Source organism: Podarcis liolepis, assembly GCF_965112155.1.
Source record: "Podarcis liolepis genome assembly, chromosome: 2".
Lineage (NCBI taxonomy): Eukaryota > Metazoa > Chordata > Lepidosauria > Squamata > Lacertidae > Podarcis > Podarcis liolepis.
In genome coordinates this window covers 6,658,668-6,680,426 of record NC_139555.1, presented here as the reverse complement: position 1 = coordinate 6,680,426, position 21,759 = coordinate 6,658,668, and the positions used below count along the sequence as shown (strand labels likewise).

Sequence of the window (21,759 nt, the reverse complement as noted above, 5' to 3'; positions counted from 1 at the left end):
GTTGCCTTATTGTTGTGGACGCGACAGCAGAGGAGGACGTAGAGATGGAGACCCAGCAGCTGTGATGGAAGACCTTGGAGCTGGCCTCTCTTTTATGTGTTGGAGGAACTGGGCTTGGTTGCATGGGTAACATCAGGACTCATGTGGTTGGTATGCCCGCCAGCAAAACACAGTGCTAGGCACAGAAGAGAACTCAAAAATAAATTACAAAACAAAACAAAAAAATGCATGGCTTGCAAGATTGTCATGAGAGGATATTGTTTAATTAATCTGCCTCCTAACTCTAATTACAGTTTAGTTAAAAATGTTATCCCAAAAGGGATCTTCATGGTCTGACATCAATATCTCTGGCTCTTTTTACTTTATTATGGGAGAGAACACCTTTGTATACATTACTGTTATATCAAAAGTGCTGTATTCAAAAGAATACAGGGACAAAAATAGGGCAAAGCATAGTTCCGTGTCAAAATAATAATTATCTTAGGTGACAAGAATCAGATATAGTTGTGGATTGTTTCCAATTTTGACCTGGGCAGAAGTCACTGGCCCAACCAATATGACTAATGAAGATAGCCATGGGATCATCTGCAGTTTGGTGGAAGAATAGTATCACGTGTTGTGGATCAAAATGCTACTGCTTTAGTTCCAAGCATCTTTCATTAAAAAAAAATCTGCTTGCACAGCTGAAAAAGACCATTTGAGGCCTTGGAGAACCACTGGGGTGCATGAGACACATGGTTCTGGGGTACATGGGCCCAAAATAGTGGCTCATAATCTCCCCCCCCCCGCCCACATATCTCACAATTTCCAGTATCCTTAACACACTACAATTACCAGCATTCTATGGGGTAAAGCCTGTGCTTTCAATGTGCTTTCAGTGTGTGTTGTGGATGTGACCATGGCATATATATGTTCATATGTGTTTTCTGTTTGTTGATCACTGGTTGCAGCCCTACACACACTGATTTGAGAGTAAGCTCTGCTGGACACACTGAGACATACTTTGGAATCATCATGTATAGAAGGTGTGAGGAACCTTTGGCATTCCAGAGATTTCAGAACTGCCACTCCCATAGGAGTCAATTGCTAGGGGTCAATGAGTCTTCGCCCCCCCATAAAATATTTGAGGGGGCCGCCCCCAAAAGTTGATGGGCATTGTCGTTCGAATGGTGTGTGTGCACTGAGTCAAATGATTGATTATGTGAGGCAGGGCTTTCCTGCCGCCTCCAATATTTCATTCAAGTTGGCACCCCTGGCCACTCCCATCATCCCAATGGGAATTGGCTGTGCTTGCTAGGAATGATGGGAGCTGTATTTCAGAGGCAGATTTAGGGGAGTGCAATCGGTTCGGTCACATTGGGGGCAGACTCACAGGGACACCGTAACTATGACGTAGCATGGAAGGTGAGAGACAAGGACGCCAAATTTTGGCGTTGCACAGGGTACCACTGACTTTTGAGACCCCAAGGTCCGCCATTGTATAATTCAGCAACTTCATGGGGAGAGGTGGGGAGGAATGATTCCCTGCTCCTCCTAATGTATAGAATTTGCTACACACTGCCTACCATCACAAACATGTTTCTATAGAGAGAAACTGAAGATGTATTGCACAACCCAATGTGCATGATTACTCAGAAGTATGTCAAATGTTATTGGATCCATCTGTCAGGTACATAATGACTCGAGTTAATTTGACTTTTTATAAATAGCTATTGTTACCTGCTGTTTTATTATGCCCTTTGATCTTATATGTTGTATTGATCTACTGTCAATTATGCCAGTTACGTTTTTATGCTACTTCTTAGAACTATAATAAAGGCTGGAGTGAGACATTTAAGCTCGTGGTAATTACCAACAAACTCGGATGATGAATTCTTTATGTTAATTATACATCATTGTGAAGGGAAAGTCGTAACATTCTATACGCTAATTATAATTCTTTCATCAGTACCAGATCAACTGCTGAGCAATTCCATTCGGTGACTTTGAGGCCTGGAATTGTGTGTGAGAGAGGCAAAAGTCTAGTTCAGGGCTGACCAGTATGGTGCCCTCCATATTTTGTTGGACTCCAGCTCCCATCAGCCACTGCTAGCATGGCTCATGATCAGGTATGATGAGGGTTGTGGTCCAACACTTTCTGTACGGCACCATACCCTGGATCTAGTCAATTTCATGGCCAGCCACACACCTTTTCCTTCATCATATAGATGGATTTTTGTCCTGTCACGTCAATGTGCAAAGGCAGAACCAGCCCAATGCCCCCTATTCCCCTTCCAGAGCTACAATCCCCTATGAAGAACTAGCAGCTCTCAGCACACTTAACAACCTACAGCTCCCAAGACTCTTGAAGGGACACCATGACTGCTTAAGTGCTTTAAATGCATTGTGTGAATGTGGCCCATGAAAGCTTATGCCATATTAACATTTGATGGTCATCTGATGGTAGGTAAGGTTCCACAAGAGTTTTGGTTGTTTAGCTGCATTGGACTAACAGAGCAGTCCACTCTCCTAATCTGGAGCTGGGAAGAAACAGAGCTAGGCTGGTCAAAGAGCTATGCTGAATCCTAAACTGGTCCAACTATCAGCAATAGTGGATATAGCAGGCTCATCCTTAACAAACTACAGCTCCTATGACTGCTCAAAGTGGTATAACGGTGCTTTAAATTTGTGAATGTGTCCTGTGAGGGGCAATGATTAGATACTTCTTGGCAGGACTGTCTATAGGACAAAATAGCAAGAGGGTGGGTTGGTCACAGAAGTTGCCAGAAGAGTCGGAACAAAAGGTCTGTTTGGTCCATGCAGTGCTTTTCCTGATGGGCCTTCTCTTTGTGTGCAGTGCTCCAAAATGGTACTTGTGAGTAATAGAAGGGGTATTGAACTGCTGACTGTAGGAATGCCTGGAGACTGACAGTGGTGGCTGTGCCAGCGGGTCTGATGGAATGGGGGGCACTCTGGTTGGGTATGTGGTCACAGAGGTGTATGTCCCTTTTGTTGTGGATTCATTGCCTGCCTTGGGGGGGGGGCGTTGTCACCAGCACTACTTCCGATTGGTGGGCACACTGGCAGAGTTCCCAGATACGCTCGTGGGATTTCTCCCCATCACTCAAAAATGTTCTAGCTGTACATGTTTTTACATACTATAATTGTACAGGTATTCACATTTTCCCTCCAGTCTCCAAGTCATTACCCCCATCCTCAGTTTTGCTGCTGCTTTGATACGAGTTCCCACTTGTGCTTCTTTCTCCTTCCTGGCTTAGCCACATCATTAATCCCAAGCCATATTATCCCACATCATATAACCTGTCAGGAGCACCAGAGCCCAAATGTGCATCCACCCTGCTTCTCATTGCAGGTTATACTTGCGGTGCGGAAGGCGTCTCCTTCCTGCACTCCATAACCACACGGATCATGTATGCACTTATGCTGTGTATATGAATTGGCCTTTAGACCCAGTGGGAGTTTCTGAAGACTTCATTCATTTTGGTGGCGCCTCCAGAGTTTGGTGTGAGGATGCAGCTTTGCACCATTACCATGCTGTGAAGAGAAATGACATTACCTTTAGGGCATTGTGGTCACTGCGCCACCCTTTGCTTTGTTCATTTGTTGACATTTGGACCAGTGGCAAAGCACATGTGTTTCCAGTTCCAGAGATCATGGCCATCAACTAAAAGAACCCACACTCAATAAGGACTAGCATTTCTAATAATAATATAATATAATAATAATAATTTATTATTTATACCCCGCCCATCTGGCTGGGCTTCCCCAGCCACTCTGGGCGGCTTCCAAAAGAATATTAAAATACTGTGATACATCAAACATTAAAAGCTTCCCTAAACAGGGCTGCCTTCAGATGTCTTCTAAAAGTCTGGTGGTAGTTGTTCTCTTTTACATCTGATGGAAGGCGTTCCACAGGGAGGGTGCCACTACTGAGAAGGCCCTCTGCCTGGTTCCCTGTAACTTGGCTTCTCGCAGTGAGGGAACCGCCAGAAGGCCCTCGGTGCTGGACCTCAGTGTCCGGGTAGAACGATGGGGGTGGAGACGCTCCTTCAGGTATATTGGACCGAGGCCGTTTAGGGCTTTAAAGGTCAGCACCAACACTTTGAATTGTGCTCGGAAACGTACTGGGAGCCAATGTAGGTCTTTCAAGACCGGTGTTATATGGTCTCGGCGGCCGCCCCCAGTCACCAGTCTAGCTGCTGTGTTCTGGATTAGTTGTAGTTTCCGGGTCACCTTCAAAGGTAGCCCCACGTAGAGCGCATTGCAGTAGTCCAAGCGGGAGATAACCAGAGATTGCACCACTCTGGCGAGGCAGTCCGCAGGCAGATACGGTCTCAGCCTGCGTACCAGATGGAGCTGTTAAACAGCTGCCCTGGACACGGATTTAATCTGTGCCTCCATGGACAGCTGTGAGTCCATTTCTAAATGTCCAGGAAGTGAAACAGACAGTGCCGGATTTACGTATAAGCTAAACAAGCTATAGCTTAGGGCCTTACTCTCTTGGGGCCCCCCAAAAAATTAAAGAAAAAAACTAGATGTACATTTCTAAAATATAAGATAACCCCCCCCTACATACAGCAACAATGTTTAATGTTTTGTGGGCGCTGTGGTCTAAGCCACTGAGCCTTGGGCTTGCCGATTGGAAGGTCGGCGGTTTGAATCCCCACGATGGGGTGAGCTCCCGTTATTTGGTCTCAGCTCCTGCCAACCTAGCAGTTTGAAAGCACATCAAATTGCAAGTAGATAAATAGGTACCACTCCGACGGGAAGGTAAATGGCATTTCCGTGTGCTGCTCTGGTTTCGTCAGAAGTGGCTTAGTCATGCTGGCCACATGACCCGGAAAAACTGTCTGCAGACAAACGTCAAATCCCTCGGCCAGTAAAGCGAGATGAGCCTGGACTTAACTTTCAGGGGTCCTTTACCTTTACCTTTTAGGCACCTATGATGTAAGTAATGGGCCCCGCCTGCTAGCCTAAAATATCACTGGTTTACTCATTTCTATATATAGGGTGCCTACATTCTGCATGGACTGGTTACATGGCAACATGTGCAAATGGCTTTAGATACCTATTAGGTCCATAAATTACCATGTAGCATATATTCAACACAAAAAAACAGCGACATTTTGTTGTTGACAAAGGACAGCTGGACATATAAAGGGCCCCATTACCTTCAGTAGCCTAGGGCCTCATCAGACCTAAATCTGGCCCTGGTAACAGATCAGGATACTGATACCATTTGGGCATTTATTCTTTTTTAGTTACAAGAGACAGGCTGCAAGAAGCAGCTGTTACTAGACTAGAACTCAGAGACCCTCACTGCTTCCTTAGCATTGAATGCAACTTAGTGATCTCAGATTTTGCCATCTCCTGACAGAAGATTTTATTTACTTTTATTTTTTTACAATAGCCTTGGCTGTACAGTGGTACCTCTGGTTACAGATGCTTCAGGTTACAGACGCCGCTAACCCAGAAATAGTACCTCGGGTTAAGAACTTTGCTTCAGGATGAGAACAGAAATCGTGCAGCAGCAGCAGCGGGAGGCCCCATTAGCTAAAATGGTACCTCAGGTTAAGAACAGTTTCAGGTTAAGAACGGACCTCCGGAATGAATTAAGTTCTTAACCCGAGGTACCACTGTATTCAATATGGTGCCTGGAGTACCATAAACCAGCTGTTAGGGCAGAGATGGGAAACCTCACTGCCAGATTAAACCCTGGGGTGAAGGCCCTTAGGCAGTCAAAATCTCAGGGAGTCCCTCGGAAATTATCTTCTAATAAGTTTTTTATTTTACCAACCAACAATTTCAATAAACAAATTTGATTACACAATATATATTGATCCGCTATTGCAGGGCCCCTAAAAGGCATGGAGCCCATAGGCTGGTGCCTACACTGCCTATTTGGTAATCTGGCACTGGGAAATCTGTGGCCTTCCAGATGTTGCTTATAGGGGCTGATGGAAGTTGGAGGTGAAAACCATTTGGGGGCTACAGGGTCCCCATCCCTGAATTGGGAGAAGAGAGTAGCTGGCCCCTTCGTAATGGAGGCGAAACTGACACACAGAGACACATGATTTTAAAAGAGAGGATTATATTTAACTTGGACAACTCTACAGTATATTCTTAAGTCCACATTTCTCTAACTTGCATATATTATGGTGCCATAAATTCTATTCCAATCCCCCCTCCCTCAGTTCCATTTTTTTCTCCTGCTTAGCCAGTGGGAAACTTGCACTCATTTAAACAAAGCCAAGATTTCATTTTGTCTTTGGGAATTAAATAACATGTAAGTCATCAGAGGACAGAAGATCTTGGCATGTATGCAGTCTCTGCCAGACCAGAATGAGATGCATTGCGGTTTATATCTCTTCCTTAATTTGTTTAATCTGCTTAAGCAGATCTAAGATACAGATGCCGGGCATGTTAATGTGATTGTGGAAATGGGTGCATATGTACATATCCTGAAAATGTCTGCATGATCCTTTCCTCCACATATTTGAAAGCCAGAAATCACCTAAACCAGCCCATGCGTGGCTGGCTGGTCATGCGGAGAGCCCAGCTCACAATGAAGGCTACCTGTGTGTATATCTTTCCCCAGCCATGCTATTTTGCAGTGCCTGCATCCACACACCAGCTGAATATGTGAAAAGGAGCTTAGATCTTATAGGAGGAAGCAGGCGTCAAAGATGCAGAATGGCTAAATCAGCCTCCTGTCACATTTATATATCTTCATTTCTACATGTGACCCCACTGTGACTACAGCTTTGGGAATCTCCCTATTTTTTTTTAATAGTAATTATTTTTACAATGTTTTCAACTACAACTGCTTTTAATTAATTTAAATTTTTTTTTAGACTGTTTCAATTTGTTTTATAATGTTGTTTTTGCTTTTATGTTTTAAATCTGCCACTCTGGGCTCCTTGGGGTGGACAGTCAGGATATAAATTCAATTATTATTAATCACCACCATAGTCATAATTTTCAATTCACCACAGGCCCAAGCTTAAAAGTGTGGTTAATCTCAACGAGTTAGTGTAAACAAGCGGGTTTCATAAACTATGGCTTGACATTAACTTGTTTCAAACTAACTGTAGCTAAGATCACACACACGTTGTTGGGTTTGGATGATACTATTAATGCACAGTTAATAACAAGAGAAGTAAAGGCTAGGCTAGACTTGTTTTCATCATGGTTTATCATAACACAGCCATTATCTCCTGTGATTAATTTTATGGCAAAAACCCAATTCATTTCTGCTTTAATCTGCACACGTACTGTTGAAAGACAAAACATCCCTAGAAATCACGTGGGTTATATGGAGATTTTCTTTTGAAGTTTCATTGCCAATCCTGCAAATAACAGCACACTAAAATTCCCTAAGTGCATCCAGTGTTTGCTTCCATTTCAGTCTACTTTTTCACACCGTGTACTGTGTTGTGGACTGCACAAGAAGTGTTCATCACAGCTGCAAGAGAATGATATATTCAGTGAATAAGTTTTACAGCATGCCACAGACATCAGAGGCTGTTAATGTAGTGAACAAAATCTTACAGACTACAGAAGAAAGTAAGAATCTTTGGGGTCCTTACCCAGACTCACAGGTGCTCCAGAACATATTCTTTTAGAGACGGGCCAGGCGGTGGGGGGAAGAAAAATAATACAGGTTGGTTATTATTTATTAGACTGAACAGAAGAGTGTTTATTATGAGATGGGTGCTTTTTTTGCATCTGTGAAAAATGTTATCATCAAAATGCCAACCCCTGCCCCACATAATCCAATCTGAATTTATGCTTTCCAGGGGAAATCCCATCATTTTTAAAGGAAAATCTGTTGCCAATGACCCATTTGCAATATTTCAATGACTTGTTTATTATTACTACAGTCATACCTCTTGTTACGTTCGGTTATGTCTTTTCAGGTTATGTCTTTTCAGGTTGCGTCCCGTGGCAACCCAGAAGTACCGGAAAGGGTTACTTCCGGGTTTCGCTGCTCGCGCATGCGCAAACGCGCAAAATGACATCATGCACATGCGTGGAAATGGCAAATCACAACCCGTGCGTGCACAGACGCACAGACGCAGGTTGCATTCCTTTCAGGTTGTGAACAGGGCTCCGGAACGGATCCCGTTCACAACCAGAGGTACCACTGTATTTGGTAAATTTGTATAGTACCCTTTATCTGTAAATCTCAGTGCTGCTCACAGCTGTAGCTATTTGCTACTAGGCGGGTGGCGCTGTGGGTTAAACCACAGAGCCTAGGACTTGCTGATCAGAAGGTCGGCAAATTGAATCCCTGCGACGGGGTGAGCTCACATTGCTCGGTCCCTGCTCCTGCCAACCTAGCAATTCGAAAGCACGTCAAAGTGCAAGTAGACAAATAGGTACCACTCTGGCAGGAAGGTAAACGGCGTTTCCGTGCACTGCTCTGGTTCACCAGAAGCAGCTTAGTCATGCTGTACGCTGGCTCCCTCAGCCAATAAAGCGAGATGAGCGCCGCAACCCCAGAGTCAGTCATGACTGGACCTAATGGTCAGGGGTCCCTTTACCTTTACTAAATTATTAATAAGAGAACTTGGTATTTATATACTTAGTATTCAGTGCAATTTCACGATGCGATTTCCCCCCAAGAAAGGACTTTTTTGGACAGTGGTCTTGTGCAGTGCCCCCAAATGGATGTTTTTGGGTGCCATGCCTGGAAAAAAATGCTTCGGGGGGGGGGGGGACGGGGGACACACACGCAATATCATGGCAACCAAAATTGCTGCCCTGATCTCGCGATAAAAACCAGGAATATGGTGCCCTGGATTTTGGCTTGAAAATGTTGGAGGGTATGGCATGTGTAGGTGAATTGCTCCAATCCAGGCTCCAAAACTTGGAAATACAAACAGAATCCTTACTATCTAGAGATGCCGTATATTGCATTCACCTGTTCTCTTCTCCTTCCAGTAATGTCTTGTATGCAGCAATCTCAATATCAAGGGCCAGTTTGGTATTCATGAGTTCATGATAATCCTTCAAGAGGCCAGCCAATCTGTCCTTGGAATCCTGCAGGCGATTCTGGAGCTCTTGTTCCTTTTCCTGGGCATCTTTAAGAGAATGGTCACCTTGTTTTTCAGTGTCACCAATGGCTGCCTGGAGAGAAGCAACCTGCAAAATATGGGAGAACATTGTCCAAATGTAACATCAATATTACTCCATATTGGAGTCAGTCCCTTTCCGCCTTCCCACTCCAACAGCAATTCTGGGCAACCAGGAATTTCCTAGGATCTTATCACAGGCTCTTCAACAACAAGATCACTAAGGGAGAAGAGGTTCCCCAGAAAGATAATCTGCCTGCCCCTGTTGCTGAACTCCCTAGAGAGGAGTGTTGGGTAGGATGTACCCTCAGGTCATGCAAAGTGATGCAAAAATCACCTGGTAGGTGAGTCCTTTTCATGGGGACAAAAGTGACTCCTAATAATCATCCCTGGTTGTTTCAGCTCAGGGACTAACTGAATTAGTGATAGATATGTTCTCCCGGTCTCATTTGGTTTGGCTTGAAACAAGCTAAGTGATTTCTGCCCGAAACTGGAAACTGGGAAATATCCTAGCTCCCTAACCCAACACCCTTCAGATATGTTGGATAACAAACTCCCATTAGCCTCAACCAGCACTGCCAGTGGTCAGGTGGAGCTAATCTGAATTAATAAGGACCCCACTAAGACTCTGATCAGGGATCAGAGTCTTATCCTGCATTCCTGTGAGCTTTGAAGCTGCTGCTCACCCACCACAACTCTTCTTCCCACTCACCCACCTACCCACCTATAGACTTCCAAACCTCCTTCCTCTCCCCTTTCACCTGCTTACCTGGCTGCTGAATCTGGTCGCCTCCCCATTCCCCTGCCTAGAGTTGCTTCTTGGAAGACTATGCATGTCAGACAGGGGTTAGGGGCTGGGTGCATGGAGGGGAAAAGGAGTTGAGTTCTTCTCCAGTTCAGATTAAAACCTGAGCCAGAGAAGAATTTATGAGATTGTAATACATCTCTCACATTTGTAATGAATGTTATGAATGTGTCCCATGTTTCTTTTTCAGGAAATACAAATTTCAGAAACACCTTTAAGTAGCATATGGTTACAAACCATTAGTGGTACCATAGAAAAGCCAATAAGTTGTGTCCTCCAGTTTGTAAAGGCAGGCCTTAAGGTCTGACACTCCCACCAAACCAGGACTGACTTGGACCAGGGAACACAAGAGCTTCCTCACCTTCTTCTTCTCATTATCTGTCTGGATCTGCATTATCTGTATCACCCGTTTTAGCTCAGTAATTTCATTGTTGTTTTTTTCCAGGTTTGCATGGAACTTGTATCGTTTGTTCTGGAGATCCTCAATCTAATATTCAGAGAGAAGAAAGAAGAGCAGAGATACAACTTCATGCTTAAATATTGGGAGAGAGGCAGTGATGGCTCTCCCCTCATTGGCTATGTCGGAGGGGGGACCCTTGTTAGCCAGAGGGTCACAGTCCTTTGTGGATAATCTCCCAGAGGCCAGAGGCAAAAATGGGTGGAGCAATGCCTATGACAATTACCTTTGTAAATAGGTGACATTACAATCAACTTACCTCTCTATCCTCCATCCATGCAAACAAAATGCACTGTCATGATTCAAAGATGCCTCTGTCTGGACATAAGCACTTGAGGAGGCAGTGAAGCAGGGTCAATGTGAGGCATGGACTGGGGAGAGGGCTAAACAGAGGGGCTTGGAGAGCCACATTTGACACCCAGGCCTGAGGTGCCCCTGGCCCCCAGGGACTATATAAAAACTATGCCACAATCTTCAGCTACCAGACTAGGACCACCTTCCTCAACAGAGTTCCTGTGAATACTGAGTTCTTTGAAAAAAAATGCCCACATAATGGGCTGAAATTAAAATAAAACAAAAAATGTGCTTCAACCATGCATACCTAGGAAAGTTTCTAAACAGCTAAGAGGTGTTCCAACTCTGAGAAATTTTCATTTTATTTTGTTCTGGTTTTGATCCTTCACCTCACTGGTGAATGTGTTGATTGTAATGTGAAACTTCGTGGCTGCCTCACATGAGAGAGGAATGCTAGGAATGTATTCTGATAAGCAAGGACTGTGTGGACCTCAAAGAAAGCACTCAATATGGTGAAAATATTGAAAAACACCCCATTGATTGTTGGTGTCATGCAGCAACTATTGAATGAACGATGAAAAGAGCTCAAAGCAAGGAGTGGACCCTGTGTTGGAGGAAGAAAGAAAGGGAAGCTGCCAGGTGAGAGCTGAGAGAGTTCACCTCTTTCTGTGTGAGGCAAGAGTTAAGATCTACATGTGAGAGAGGACTTTGCATTCTTTTTCTTCCTTTGCTTTTGTTTTGTTTAGATCAGTTTGCTTTTTATTGTAGTATGAAAAGTCTTAATAAAATCTTATGGAAAAAGGAAAAAGGAAAAATGTACACAGATTCAATATGAGGGATTGACTGAGATACAACATTAAGTTCCCCCAAACAAATTTTTGAGATCTTTGCTAGGACTAAGAGTACATCTGGGAGTACCTGTAACAGAATGAGGATTTATGCTTGTTAAAATGAGGATAGTTAAAACAATATCATAATCTTTTAAGTTTGAGGAGGAAAGATTGCTTTAGAACAACAATAAAACTGATAAACAGGATAGCTGGTTGCATCTGAGGCAAAAGCTGTTCATATCCAATGATATATTAGAAACTATTCAGAAGGAACCTGATGGAGATTCAGACATCAAGATCCTGTGCCTCCACTTATCAATTCACCAGAGCAATTCACCTGGCAAAATAACTTTCTGTTGGGCCTTTCTGGTTCTAAGCTTGCAAACTATGCCAAAACAGTTCTTTGAGGGGTGTGGTTTCTGCAAAGGTTATATATGTTCGCCATGCTTACCGAGATATGATACCCTTGGAGGTGTGGGTGACAGTCAACGCAAGCTTTGGGCTGAAAAGGGTTAGCTATCCATGTTTTAACCTTACATTTTGTATATGTTTCCTTGGGAAATCCAAGGAAAGTCTAGATTACATTTTTTTTTAAAAAAAATGAGTGTTGGTGTTCATTGTCTTTTTATGATTTTCTCTGTTAAATCACCCTGGTCATCACACATAAATATATGAAGCTCTATGTATGGTGAATAACCACAGAGATATTTACCTGGATGGGTGTCATATATCCAACTAGTTTAAGATGAAATATCCTTGTGTGGTACAAGTTGTGTTATGTTATATCTAGAGTAATCTCATTGGCAGTGGCAGTGACACAGTGAAGGTATGCTGGGAGCAAATGTTGTGGATTTGTAAAAGAACTCACTAACTACTATAGTAGCTGACTTCCAAAGGAGAAACTGGTTTCATTTTGGTTAATTTTATTATGTTACTATGCTCCTAAGACTTGCTTGGGGAAACAATAAATCTGATTAACTGAAGAGTAATCTATGGCTTTAGATGATCAGAATGGGGACCTGGCAGTCATTTCATTGCACTGATTTTAACAAACGGATAGAACAGCAGAGCTTTTCTATTTATTGAGAAATCTGACAGCTAGAAGTTGGCAAGCAAGGATGTGAAAATAGAATTGCTGAAAATCTAGGGTCTGGTTTCCTATATTTTCTGATTATCTAGATTCCTTTAAAAAGAAGAAGAGTGATGTTGAGATTCTGAAATAACATCGCTTGGCTGTGAGGGGTGAAGGCTGTTCCCCGCAAGGCCCTTTCCACCTGGCTTAGGGGGCTGGGCCCACACTCACCAGCCCTACAAAAGAGGCTCCTCATGAGACCAGAGGAACATCACCCGGCTCTTGTTTTATTGATTTATTGATTTAATATGCTGTACACCGCTTTGAGGTTTTTATTAAAAATCTGAAGCGGTATAGAAGTCGAATAAATAAATAAATATCTCGACCCATTCCATGTCTCTTGGTCATACCTGGCTCTTGTAAAAGATATTAGCTTCTTCTTTGCTTCTTAGTGCGATGTTCTGATACCATCTTTCAATGTGCTGGATCAGGGCATCCATGTCTAGGCCTCTGCTGTTGTCCATGCTGACAACCACAGATGTATCATAAAGTTGACAGTCCAGCACAGTGCGTTCCTGCAGGTTACACAGAATTTGAGTGACATCTTAGTGCCCAGCAGTAGAGAAAGCATCAGCAAACAAATAATAAGAATATAATAATAATTTTATTTTTTATACCCCGCCCATCTGACTGGGTTTCCCCAGCCACTCTGGGCTGCTTACAGCACATAAAAAATTGTAAAACTATCCTGAGGTGCAGGAATAAGGCTAACATATGTGTCTTGTTTGGAGCAATTGATGAGATTCACATATCATTTTGTTGAACATTACACATTTAAAACACCTCCCGAAAAAAAATGTGGAAACTATAGTTTTTAAGGGTGCTGGGAATTAAAAACTATAGTTTTTAAAGTGCTCTGTGGGGGGTAAACTCCTGCACCCAGTATAATATCTGAAACGATAGTCACACAGATCTAAACATTGTGATCCAAAGCGTAAATTGCTTAGAACAAAAATCAACGGAACCAGTAGGACTCCTGTGTTGAAATGAATAGCATTGCCTATAGAAGGAAACGATCAAGATCCATAGCTCGATGATAGGGCCACTACTGGGCATGCAAAAGGTCCATGGTTCAATTCTTGACATCTGTCCAAGTAAGGCTGGGAAAGACTATCCAAAGGAGCTACTGCCAGTCAGTGTAGGCAATGCAAAGCAAAGTGGGCCAAGGGTCTGGCTAAGTATAAGGCAGTTTTCCATTGCTACACAAGAGTCAAGTCTGTTTTAGCTGGCACTAGAAATAATGGCAGTGGCGTCACATCCCAGGGCTGAGGGGTACCTGATTTCCCAAAGATGCACAATTAAAATATCTGAATTGAGGGGTAACAGCAGCTTTTTATGCTGCAACTTATCTTAACAGACCTCTGCAAAGAAAGCTCTCAGGAATTCTACAGTCTCTTTCAACAGCTCCTTCTTCATTTCCAGTACCTTCTGATGTTCATATCCAGCATCAACTTTCTAGGGGAGAAAACCTGAGATTTAATTCTTATGCCATTCCAAAGCCAACACTATTTATTTATTTTATAGCATTTATACACCAATTAATATTTAAGACTTTCCCACACACACTGAAATGTATGTTTGTAACATGTATCCATCCGTAGAAGTTTATATGCTTAGGCTGAGTTCCCTGCAATTTCAGAGTTCCAGATTGCAATGGAGCCCTTTCACCATGCTTTTCAACAAGACCATACAATATATGATTATATGGAGATATCTGATGGTTCCTTGATGCATTGATATAGCCAGAAAGAGGTTGTCCAGGTATGTACTTTTCTAGGACACCTGTGTTTATCAAATGCCTTTTCTTCCAATGAAATGAGGCTGGCTGCTTGTTACATGTATCTTCATCTCCTGAAAACATCAGCTTCAAGTGGCAATGAGAAATCAAGTGATGTACATTGTTTCGGCCCTCCATTTCTCCACGCTGATACATTTTTGCAGTTCAATAGGAATGTTCGGTCTTCGGGATCAGCACTCTGTTCATGCTGAATTATGGCAGGCTATATCATTCCCTTTTTGCCAACAAAGGTCCGTGTAGTTAAAGCAATGGTTTTCCCAGTAGTGATGTATGGAAGTGAGAGCTGGACCATAAAGAAGGCTGATCACCAATGAATTGATGCTTTTGAATTATGGCGTTGGAGGAGACTCTTGAGAGTCCCATGGACTGCAAGAAGATCAAACCTATCCATTCTTAAGGAAATCAGCCCTGAGTGCTCACTGGAAGAACAGATTGTGAAGCTGAGGCTCCAATACTTTGGCCACCTCATGAGAAGAGAAGACTCCCTGGAAAAGACCCTGATGTTGGGAAAGATGGAGGGCACAAGGAAAAGGGGACGACAGAGGACGAGATGGTTGGACAGTGTTCTCGAAGCTACCAGCATGAGTTTGACCAAACTGTGGGAGGCAGTGGAAGACAGGAGTGCCTGGTGTGCTCTGGTCCATGGGGTCACGAAGAGTCGGACATGATTAAACGACTAAACAACAACAACAACAACATATCATTCCCTTTAGTGGAGCAATTTCCCCATCTCTCCTACTACCTCTCTCAGCAATTTTGAACAAGAAACAACTGCCCCCAAAGCATCCTATAGTACAGAATGGGGAACCTGTGTACTATAGTTGTAGAACTACAGTTTCCATAATCCCTGACCGTTGACTGGCTGTGACTGATGGAAGCTAGAGTCCAAGAAAAAACGGAGGACTGCAGTGCCTTTAGGAATTGCTCCTTAGGACCTCTCCCCACATTTATGTTTTTAAAATGCTGATAATAATGTTCTTTTAAATGCGTACACCTAAAAAATGGAAAGTGTGAATGTAACAGGGGGCTCATCCACACCAATTTTCCTCTGCACTTTCTAGGCACAGGTCTGTGGTTTTCTGGACCACGTCTGAATGCTTCTCTCCCCCCCCCCCCAATTTGTGGGAAACCCAAATTGCCATTTTTTATTCTGATTCAACATTAAAGAACAGGTTTTCTTGGGGAAGGTGGACTTGGATCAGGAAAGTGTAGCTCTGTACCTAGAAAGCATGAGACAAAAGGTAAGTGTAACTGAGCCTAGAGATGTTCATCACAACCTGGACTTGACTGCAGTTCCTTGCTGATGTTCAATGCCCCCAGTTGCCTTTATTATGTAAATTAAAATTAAAATGTGTAAATCTAGAAATCCCCACTGTATTCAGTGGCGTAGCGTGGGGGTGCAGAGGGGGCCGGCCGCACCGGGCGCAACATCTGGGGGTTAGGGTTAGGGGGCGCAAATCCACGGGTTAGGGGGCGCAAATCCACGGGTTAGGGGGCACAAATTACTTGCCTTGCCCCGGGTGCTGACAACCCACGCTACGCCACTGACTGTATTCCTCATTCTATGCTGGCATGCACATTTTACTGTGCAGGCCTACCTATATCACTCACCTGCTTGAGCAAGACAAACTCATTTTCTGTATTTGTTCGTCTGTTCAGCTCTTCTTCATATCTTGCAGGATTTGAGAGGGAGAGAGAGAAAGAGGAGGAAAGAGAAACACTTTATCCAAACACAATAAACAAGCATGGATTACACTTAACCACATGTACAAAGCACCAATGGTCATTTGATGTAAAGAAAAGCAGTTCAGGATGGGGGAATTTTGAACCAAGAAACAGCAGGGACAGCAAAAGGAGGAGTTCATCAAATCCCATTATTTGCTGGCCTCTTTTCTCTTCCACATCCCCTTTCCCCAAGCTGCTTTTATTAACCCCACAGTGTTTTATTAACCTCAGAGTGTAAAAATGTCTGTAACTCTGCATGGGGGGTGGGGAGCTTGGGGGTGTTGTTTTTAGTGGCTGGACTGGCATGAAAAGGGTTAAGCACTTTTGACCTCTTATTCTGCCAATCCTCCAGTCAAAATTGCCCCCTCCTGAAACAATTTGACATCAGACCAAAACAAAGCCTAACAACCAGTCACACAGTCTTTATGACATGCATTTTCATGCAACACATAATTAAAATGCGACAGGAACCATTAATCCTGTGCTGTAGAAACCAGGATGAAAAGAAGAAGGAACTGGGAACAGAACAAATTATATCACTTTTTAAGTAGCATACATCTCAACTTATTTGGGTATGCATGCATCTAGACAACAAATCTTTTCCAAGATTGTACTTGACGGTTTTGAAGGTCAGTGTTTCAGGGGAAAAGAACATACATACATTTAAGTTTAGTTAAAACACCACAGGACTAGTAGAATTATTTGGTCAATGACAGGTTTGAGGATTGCACTCTCTTGCAAAAGTACAAATGCCCGAGGTGGCACTATGGAGAGGGAAGGTTGAAGCCATGGTAGGTTTCAGCCTGGTCTCTGACATGCTTTAGATGTTAAATGACAGGTTAAGGGCTGTTGCCCAAACTGAAAATGCCACATCCCATTCTCTCCCCTGCTTTCCAGCAACGCTTAAGCCCCCTTCACCTGTTAAGAACATGAAGGTAGTGCCATCCACTGAAGGAGCTATGACATTGTCCCAGCTCTGATCCCTCATCCGTACTTCCTTTTGTGCCACAGGTCTGGGCTTTCCAGGTCTGTGTCAGACCTTGTCCCAACGCTTTCCCCCAGGAAAAACCCACATTTTACCACTGAATCAGAGCAAAAATCAAGCAGGTTTTCCACAGAGCCAGGCGATATAAGAAACTAAGCTACCGGCATGATCTCACTGTTCCTTCAATATTTGAAGCCCACTTCACATTCCATGCCGTGTTGGTAAAAAACGGCATGATGTTATCATGTGGCAAATTCATAGGAAGCAGCCATTGGATTGTAATGGGGAGTGGGAGGTAATCACAAGGTCCTCGTGTCACATGTTTAATTTCATGTGACTGGAGGGAGACAGATAAGAGATGCAGGGCTGTTGTTTTCAGCCATAACATCTAGTTCTGGCTAGGAATGGACAGAAAGCAGCATTCTACTTATGTTGTTTTCTTGCATTCATGTCCCACTATTTCTCCAAGTAGCTCAGACTTCTCCCTCTCATTTAATCCCCTTAAAGGTAAAGGTACTCCTGACCATTAGGTCCAGTCGCGAACGACTCTGGGGTTGGCGCTCATCTCACTCTATAGGCCGAGGGAGCCGGCTTTTGTCCACAGACAGCTTCCAGGTCATGTGGCCAGTATGACTGAGCCGCTTCTGGCGAACCAGAGCAGTGAATGGAAACACAGTTTACCTTCCCGCCAGAGTGGTATCTATTTATCTACTTGCACTTTGATGTGCTTTCTAACTGCTAGGTTGTTTAATCCCCTTAACAACCCTGAAAAGAAGTGAGTGGCCAAGGGCCACCCAGTGAGCTTAATGGCTGAGTGGGGATTTAACCCTCCCTCTCCCCAGCTGGACCATAAAGAAGGCTGATCGCCGAAGAATGGATGCTTTTGAATTATGGTGTTGGAGGAGACTCTTGAGAGTCCCATGGACTGCAAGAAGATCAAACCTCTCCATTCTGAAGGAAATCAGCCCTGAGTGCTCACTGGAAGGACAGATCCTGAAGCTGAGGCTCCAAACTTTGGCCACCTCATGAAAAGAGAAGACTCCCTAGAAAAGACCCTGATGTTGGGAAAGATGGAGGGCACAAGGAGAAGGGGACGGCAGAGGACAAGATGGTTGGACAGTGTTCTCGAAGCTACAAACATGAGTCTGACCAAACTGTGGGAGGCAGTGGAAAACAGGAGTGCCTGGCGTGCTCTGGTCCATGGGGTCACAAAGACTCGGAAAACGACTAAACAGCAACAACTCCCCAGTTCATCTGTTGTTTTGGGGTGCACAAATTAGATAGGCTCACCTTAAAACGCAGAGTGAAAGCCTTCCCCCACCGCACTCCTAGTTCTGTGGAGTTCAGGCCATGTAAGGTCTGCCACCACTCTTGGCTCACTAAGTGTAGAAGCTGGCTGTGAACATGGGCTCTGCCTCGATAGGTTAACTTACTTGCGCCGGTTCTCCTCAACCATGCTGTGCGTTGTTCTTTGCTGGTTTTCGAGCTTCTGCTTCTCGCACAATAAGCAGTCCAGTTTTTTCCTCAGCTTACTGAGGAAATTTTCACATAAAGGCTTGAGATCTTTCCGAACGGTGGGAACCGTCTGGTTCTTCAGCAGCTTCCATTTGGTGACCAGCACCTGGTTCTTCTGTTCCAAGGATCTGACCTGAAATCCAAGCAAGAAAAGCAAAGGCCAGTTGCCGTGAAGCTGTTGCAACTTCTGACAGCAAATAAATGCATGAATGAATCTGCATTTTGCTGCTACGGGATTCGCTGTTAGGTGCTGAATATATGCTTGGTTGTTGTTTTTAAATACAAAATATAACCGCAAAACCATTATGGAAGTGACTCAAATGATATATCTCACGTATATAATCGAAATCTTACATTATGGTTCTAAGTGTACTCTAATCCATTTTTTCATGAAAACACCTCAGCCACACCCTTCTCACCACCTATGGTGTTGTTAAAATTTCTATACTGCCCGTCATCTGAGGATCACACAGAAATTTAAAATATGAAAACCCACAAAAAATGTGTAACATAGTAACAAACAAAAACAGTACCCCTGCCCCACTGTTTAAAAGACCATAGATTCTGGGGGAAGAGGAATTATTTGGCCTGGCGCCAAAATAAATGTAACAAAGGTGTCAGGCAAGCCTCCCTGGGGAGTGCATTCCACAAGCGAGGAGCCACCACAAAAAGGCCTGTATTTTCCTGTGTCCACTGTATATTGAATAAAGTATACTGTCTACCCATTTCTGCTTCCGCTACAGCCTTGAACCAGATCAGAATTGCCCTCCCAATCCACAGTTAGCCAGGAAGGGAAAAGCTGTGGGCTTAGAAAAGCTACCCATCCTCTTCATGATGGGGTGTGATCATAGAATCACAGAACTGTAGAGTTGGAAGGGACCCTGAGGGTCACCTAGTCCAACCCCTTGCAATGAGGAATATGCAACTGTCCCACATGGGGATCAAACCTGCAGCCTTGGCATTATTAGCCCCATGTTCTAACCAACTGAACACCATGTTCTAACCAGCTGTGAATGGGCTGTCACAGAGGTTGTACTACTACTACTACTACTACTACTACTAGGTAAAGGTAAAGGGACCCCTGACCATTAGGTCCAGTCGTGACCGACTCTGGGGTTGCGGCGCTCATCTCGCTTTATTGGCCGAGGGAGCCGGCGTACAGCTTCTGGGTCATGTGGCCAGCATGACTAAGCTGCTTCTCGCAAACCAGAGCAGCGCACGTAAACGCCGTTTACCTTCCCGCCGGAGCGGTACCTATTTATCTACTTGCATTTTAACGTGCTTTCGAACTGCTAGGTTGGCAGGAGCTGGGACCGAGCAACGGGAGCTCACCCCGTCATGGGATTCGAACCGCCGATCTTCTGAACGGCAAGTCCTAGGCTCTGTGGTTTAACCCACAGTGCCACCCGCGTCCCCTACTACCACTACTAGCATTAAATTTCCATACCACCCTTCATTCAAAGATCACAGGGTGGTTCACAACATAAAAATACAAGATGAGAACATAAAATACATAATAAAACAAAAAAAGCAAGCCAATAACCCCCCTCCCATATGAGGCTATGCTGAAAAATGGCATGGTGCTTACATAATATATATTTTTTACCACTGGACAGCTCTGTCCCGAGAAACCTTGAAACCAAATTTCAAGGCTGCTGGGCATGCTGCAGTCTAGCAAGCAATAAGACAAGCCTTCTATGGAGAGATGTAAACACCATGGACAGAACTCTTAGCACACGATCATCCACAAACACAGCACATTTCAATTGAGTCAATTCACACATTCTGCTGCCAAGTGTACAGGTGTGAATCAGGCCATATCCTTCAAAGTCTCCAGGTATGATTCAAAATTTGCTCTCTGCAAACGTATCACTTAATGTGGCAGCAGAATTAATTAGAACTCTAACTCTGCTTGAAATATCTTAATGTTCAGCCACATGTGTGCAGTCCCTTCGGTCTGGGATCATCCCCATCATCATTAATGGAATCATCTCACCTTGTCAATGAAGCAAGCAAACTGATTGTTGAGGTCCTTTAGTTGCTCCTTCTCCAGTGCTTTTACTTGATGGTCATGCGGATCGACCCCCAGGCAGAGAGGTTCCAAGAGATGCTTGTTAATGGAGACCTCGCGGATCCTATCGCTTCTACAGCTGGCAGAAGGACTTGTTGTGCTTCTGTGTCCAAAGCCCCTTGCAAGTATGCTGTGGCCCACCACTTGTCCTGCTTCCATATCCTTTCCATAGCTACTTCTCTCCTGGCCCACGCAGCAAGAAATCTGAAGTCTTCCACCAAAGTTATGGAAACTTTTGCTGGTGTTTCCCCTTCCTTCCTTGGTGGCAATAGGTTGGCAGGTGGATGCCTCACTGATTCTGATCCTTCCGCTGCCTCCACCAGAGGAGGCAGAGGTAAAACATCTTCGAGGAGAAGAGGTGATGAACTGTTGGCTCATCATGTTGGCTCCGTCTGAGAAGGACTAAAAGGACAAGGGGGTGCACAGAAGGAGAGCAGCAGAAGGAGCTCCTTTGATGCAAGACCTAGAGCTACTCCTTATATGCAGCTGACTAGTCAGGCAGATTTTCTGAAATTTGCAGTGGTAATTTAGGATATTGTGGGGTTTGCCTTGCCTGGCAGCAAGACATTGACCTCCACAGGCTAAAGGATGAAGTTAAAAAGTGCTGGACAAACAGTAAACAGTGTGGCACAGGAAACACTTTTTAAAATGCCCTTTTGGCAAAATTTGATTTGGAAGATGTTTTCCTTGATGAACTGATTCGCTAATCTTTTGTCAGAATTAGCATGATACAAATGAAATTCCTTGAGGGCAAAGGCACTGCAAGAATCTAAAATGCTTCCTTCTTCCTACCCTGGTTTTGCATGCCAATCTCCAAGTTTCCATCTGTGATGTTGTTATCGCCATTGTTAAGTGGGTGGACTGGACTGTGACAATTGCCAACTGCCATAGAAGCCAACTGCCATGCCTCCCATAAAATATTTGAGGGAGGTGCCCCCCCCCAAAGTTGAAGGGCATTGGCATTCAAATAGTGTGTGTGATCAATTATGTGGGGTGGGGCTTACCTCCCCCCCCCATATTTTATTCAAGCTGCCACCACTGCCACCTGCGCTCGTCATTAATTTGTCTCT

General features: G+C 44.0%; 1 protein-coding gene across 1 annotated transcript; it reads right to left on the bottom strand.

Annotated features, from left to right (window-relative positions):
* Window positions 1–8,922: 8,922 nt before the first annotated feature.
* Window positions 8,923–21,070, bottom strand: LOC310701002 (keratin, type II cytoskeletal 75-like; the record flags this gene model as incomplete). The annotated part of the gene is made up of 7 exons (XM_083490963.1): window positions 8,923–9,147; window positions 10,244–10,369; window positions 12,946–13,110; window positions 13,955–14,050; window positions 16,005–16,065; window positions 18,537–18,751; window positions 20,615–21,070. The coding sequence occupies 7 exons, from the start codon at window positions 21,068–21,070 to the stop codon at window positions 8,923–8,925; spliced, it is 1,344 nt and encodes a 447-aa protein (XP_083347089.1).
* Window positions 21,071–21,759: the final 689 nt, after the last annotated feature.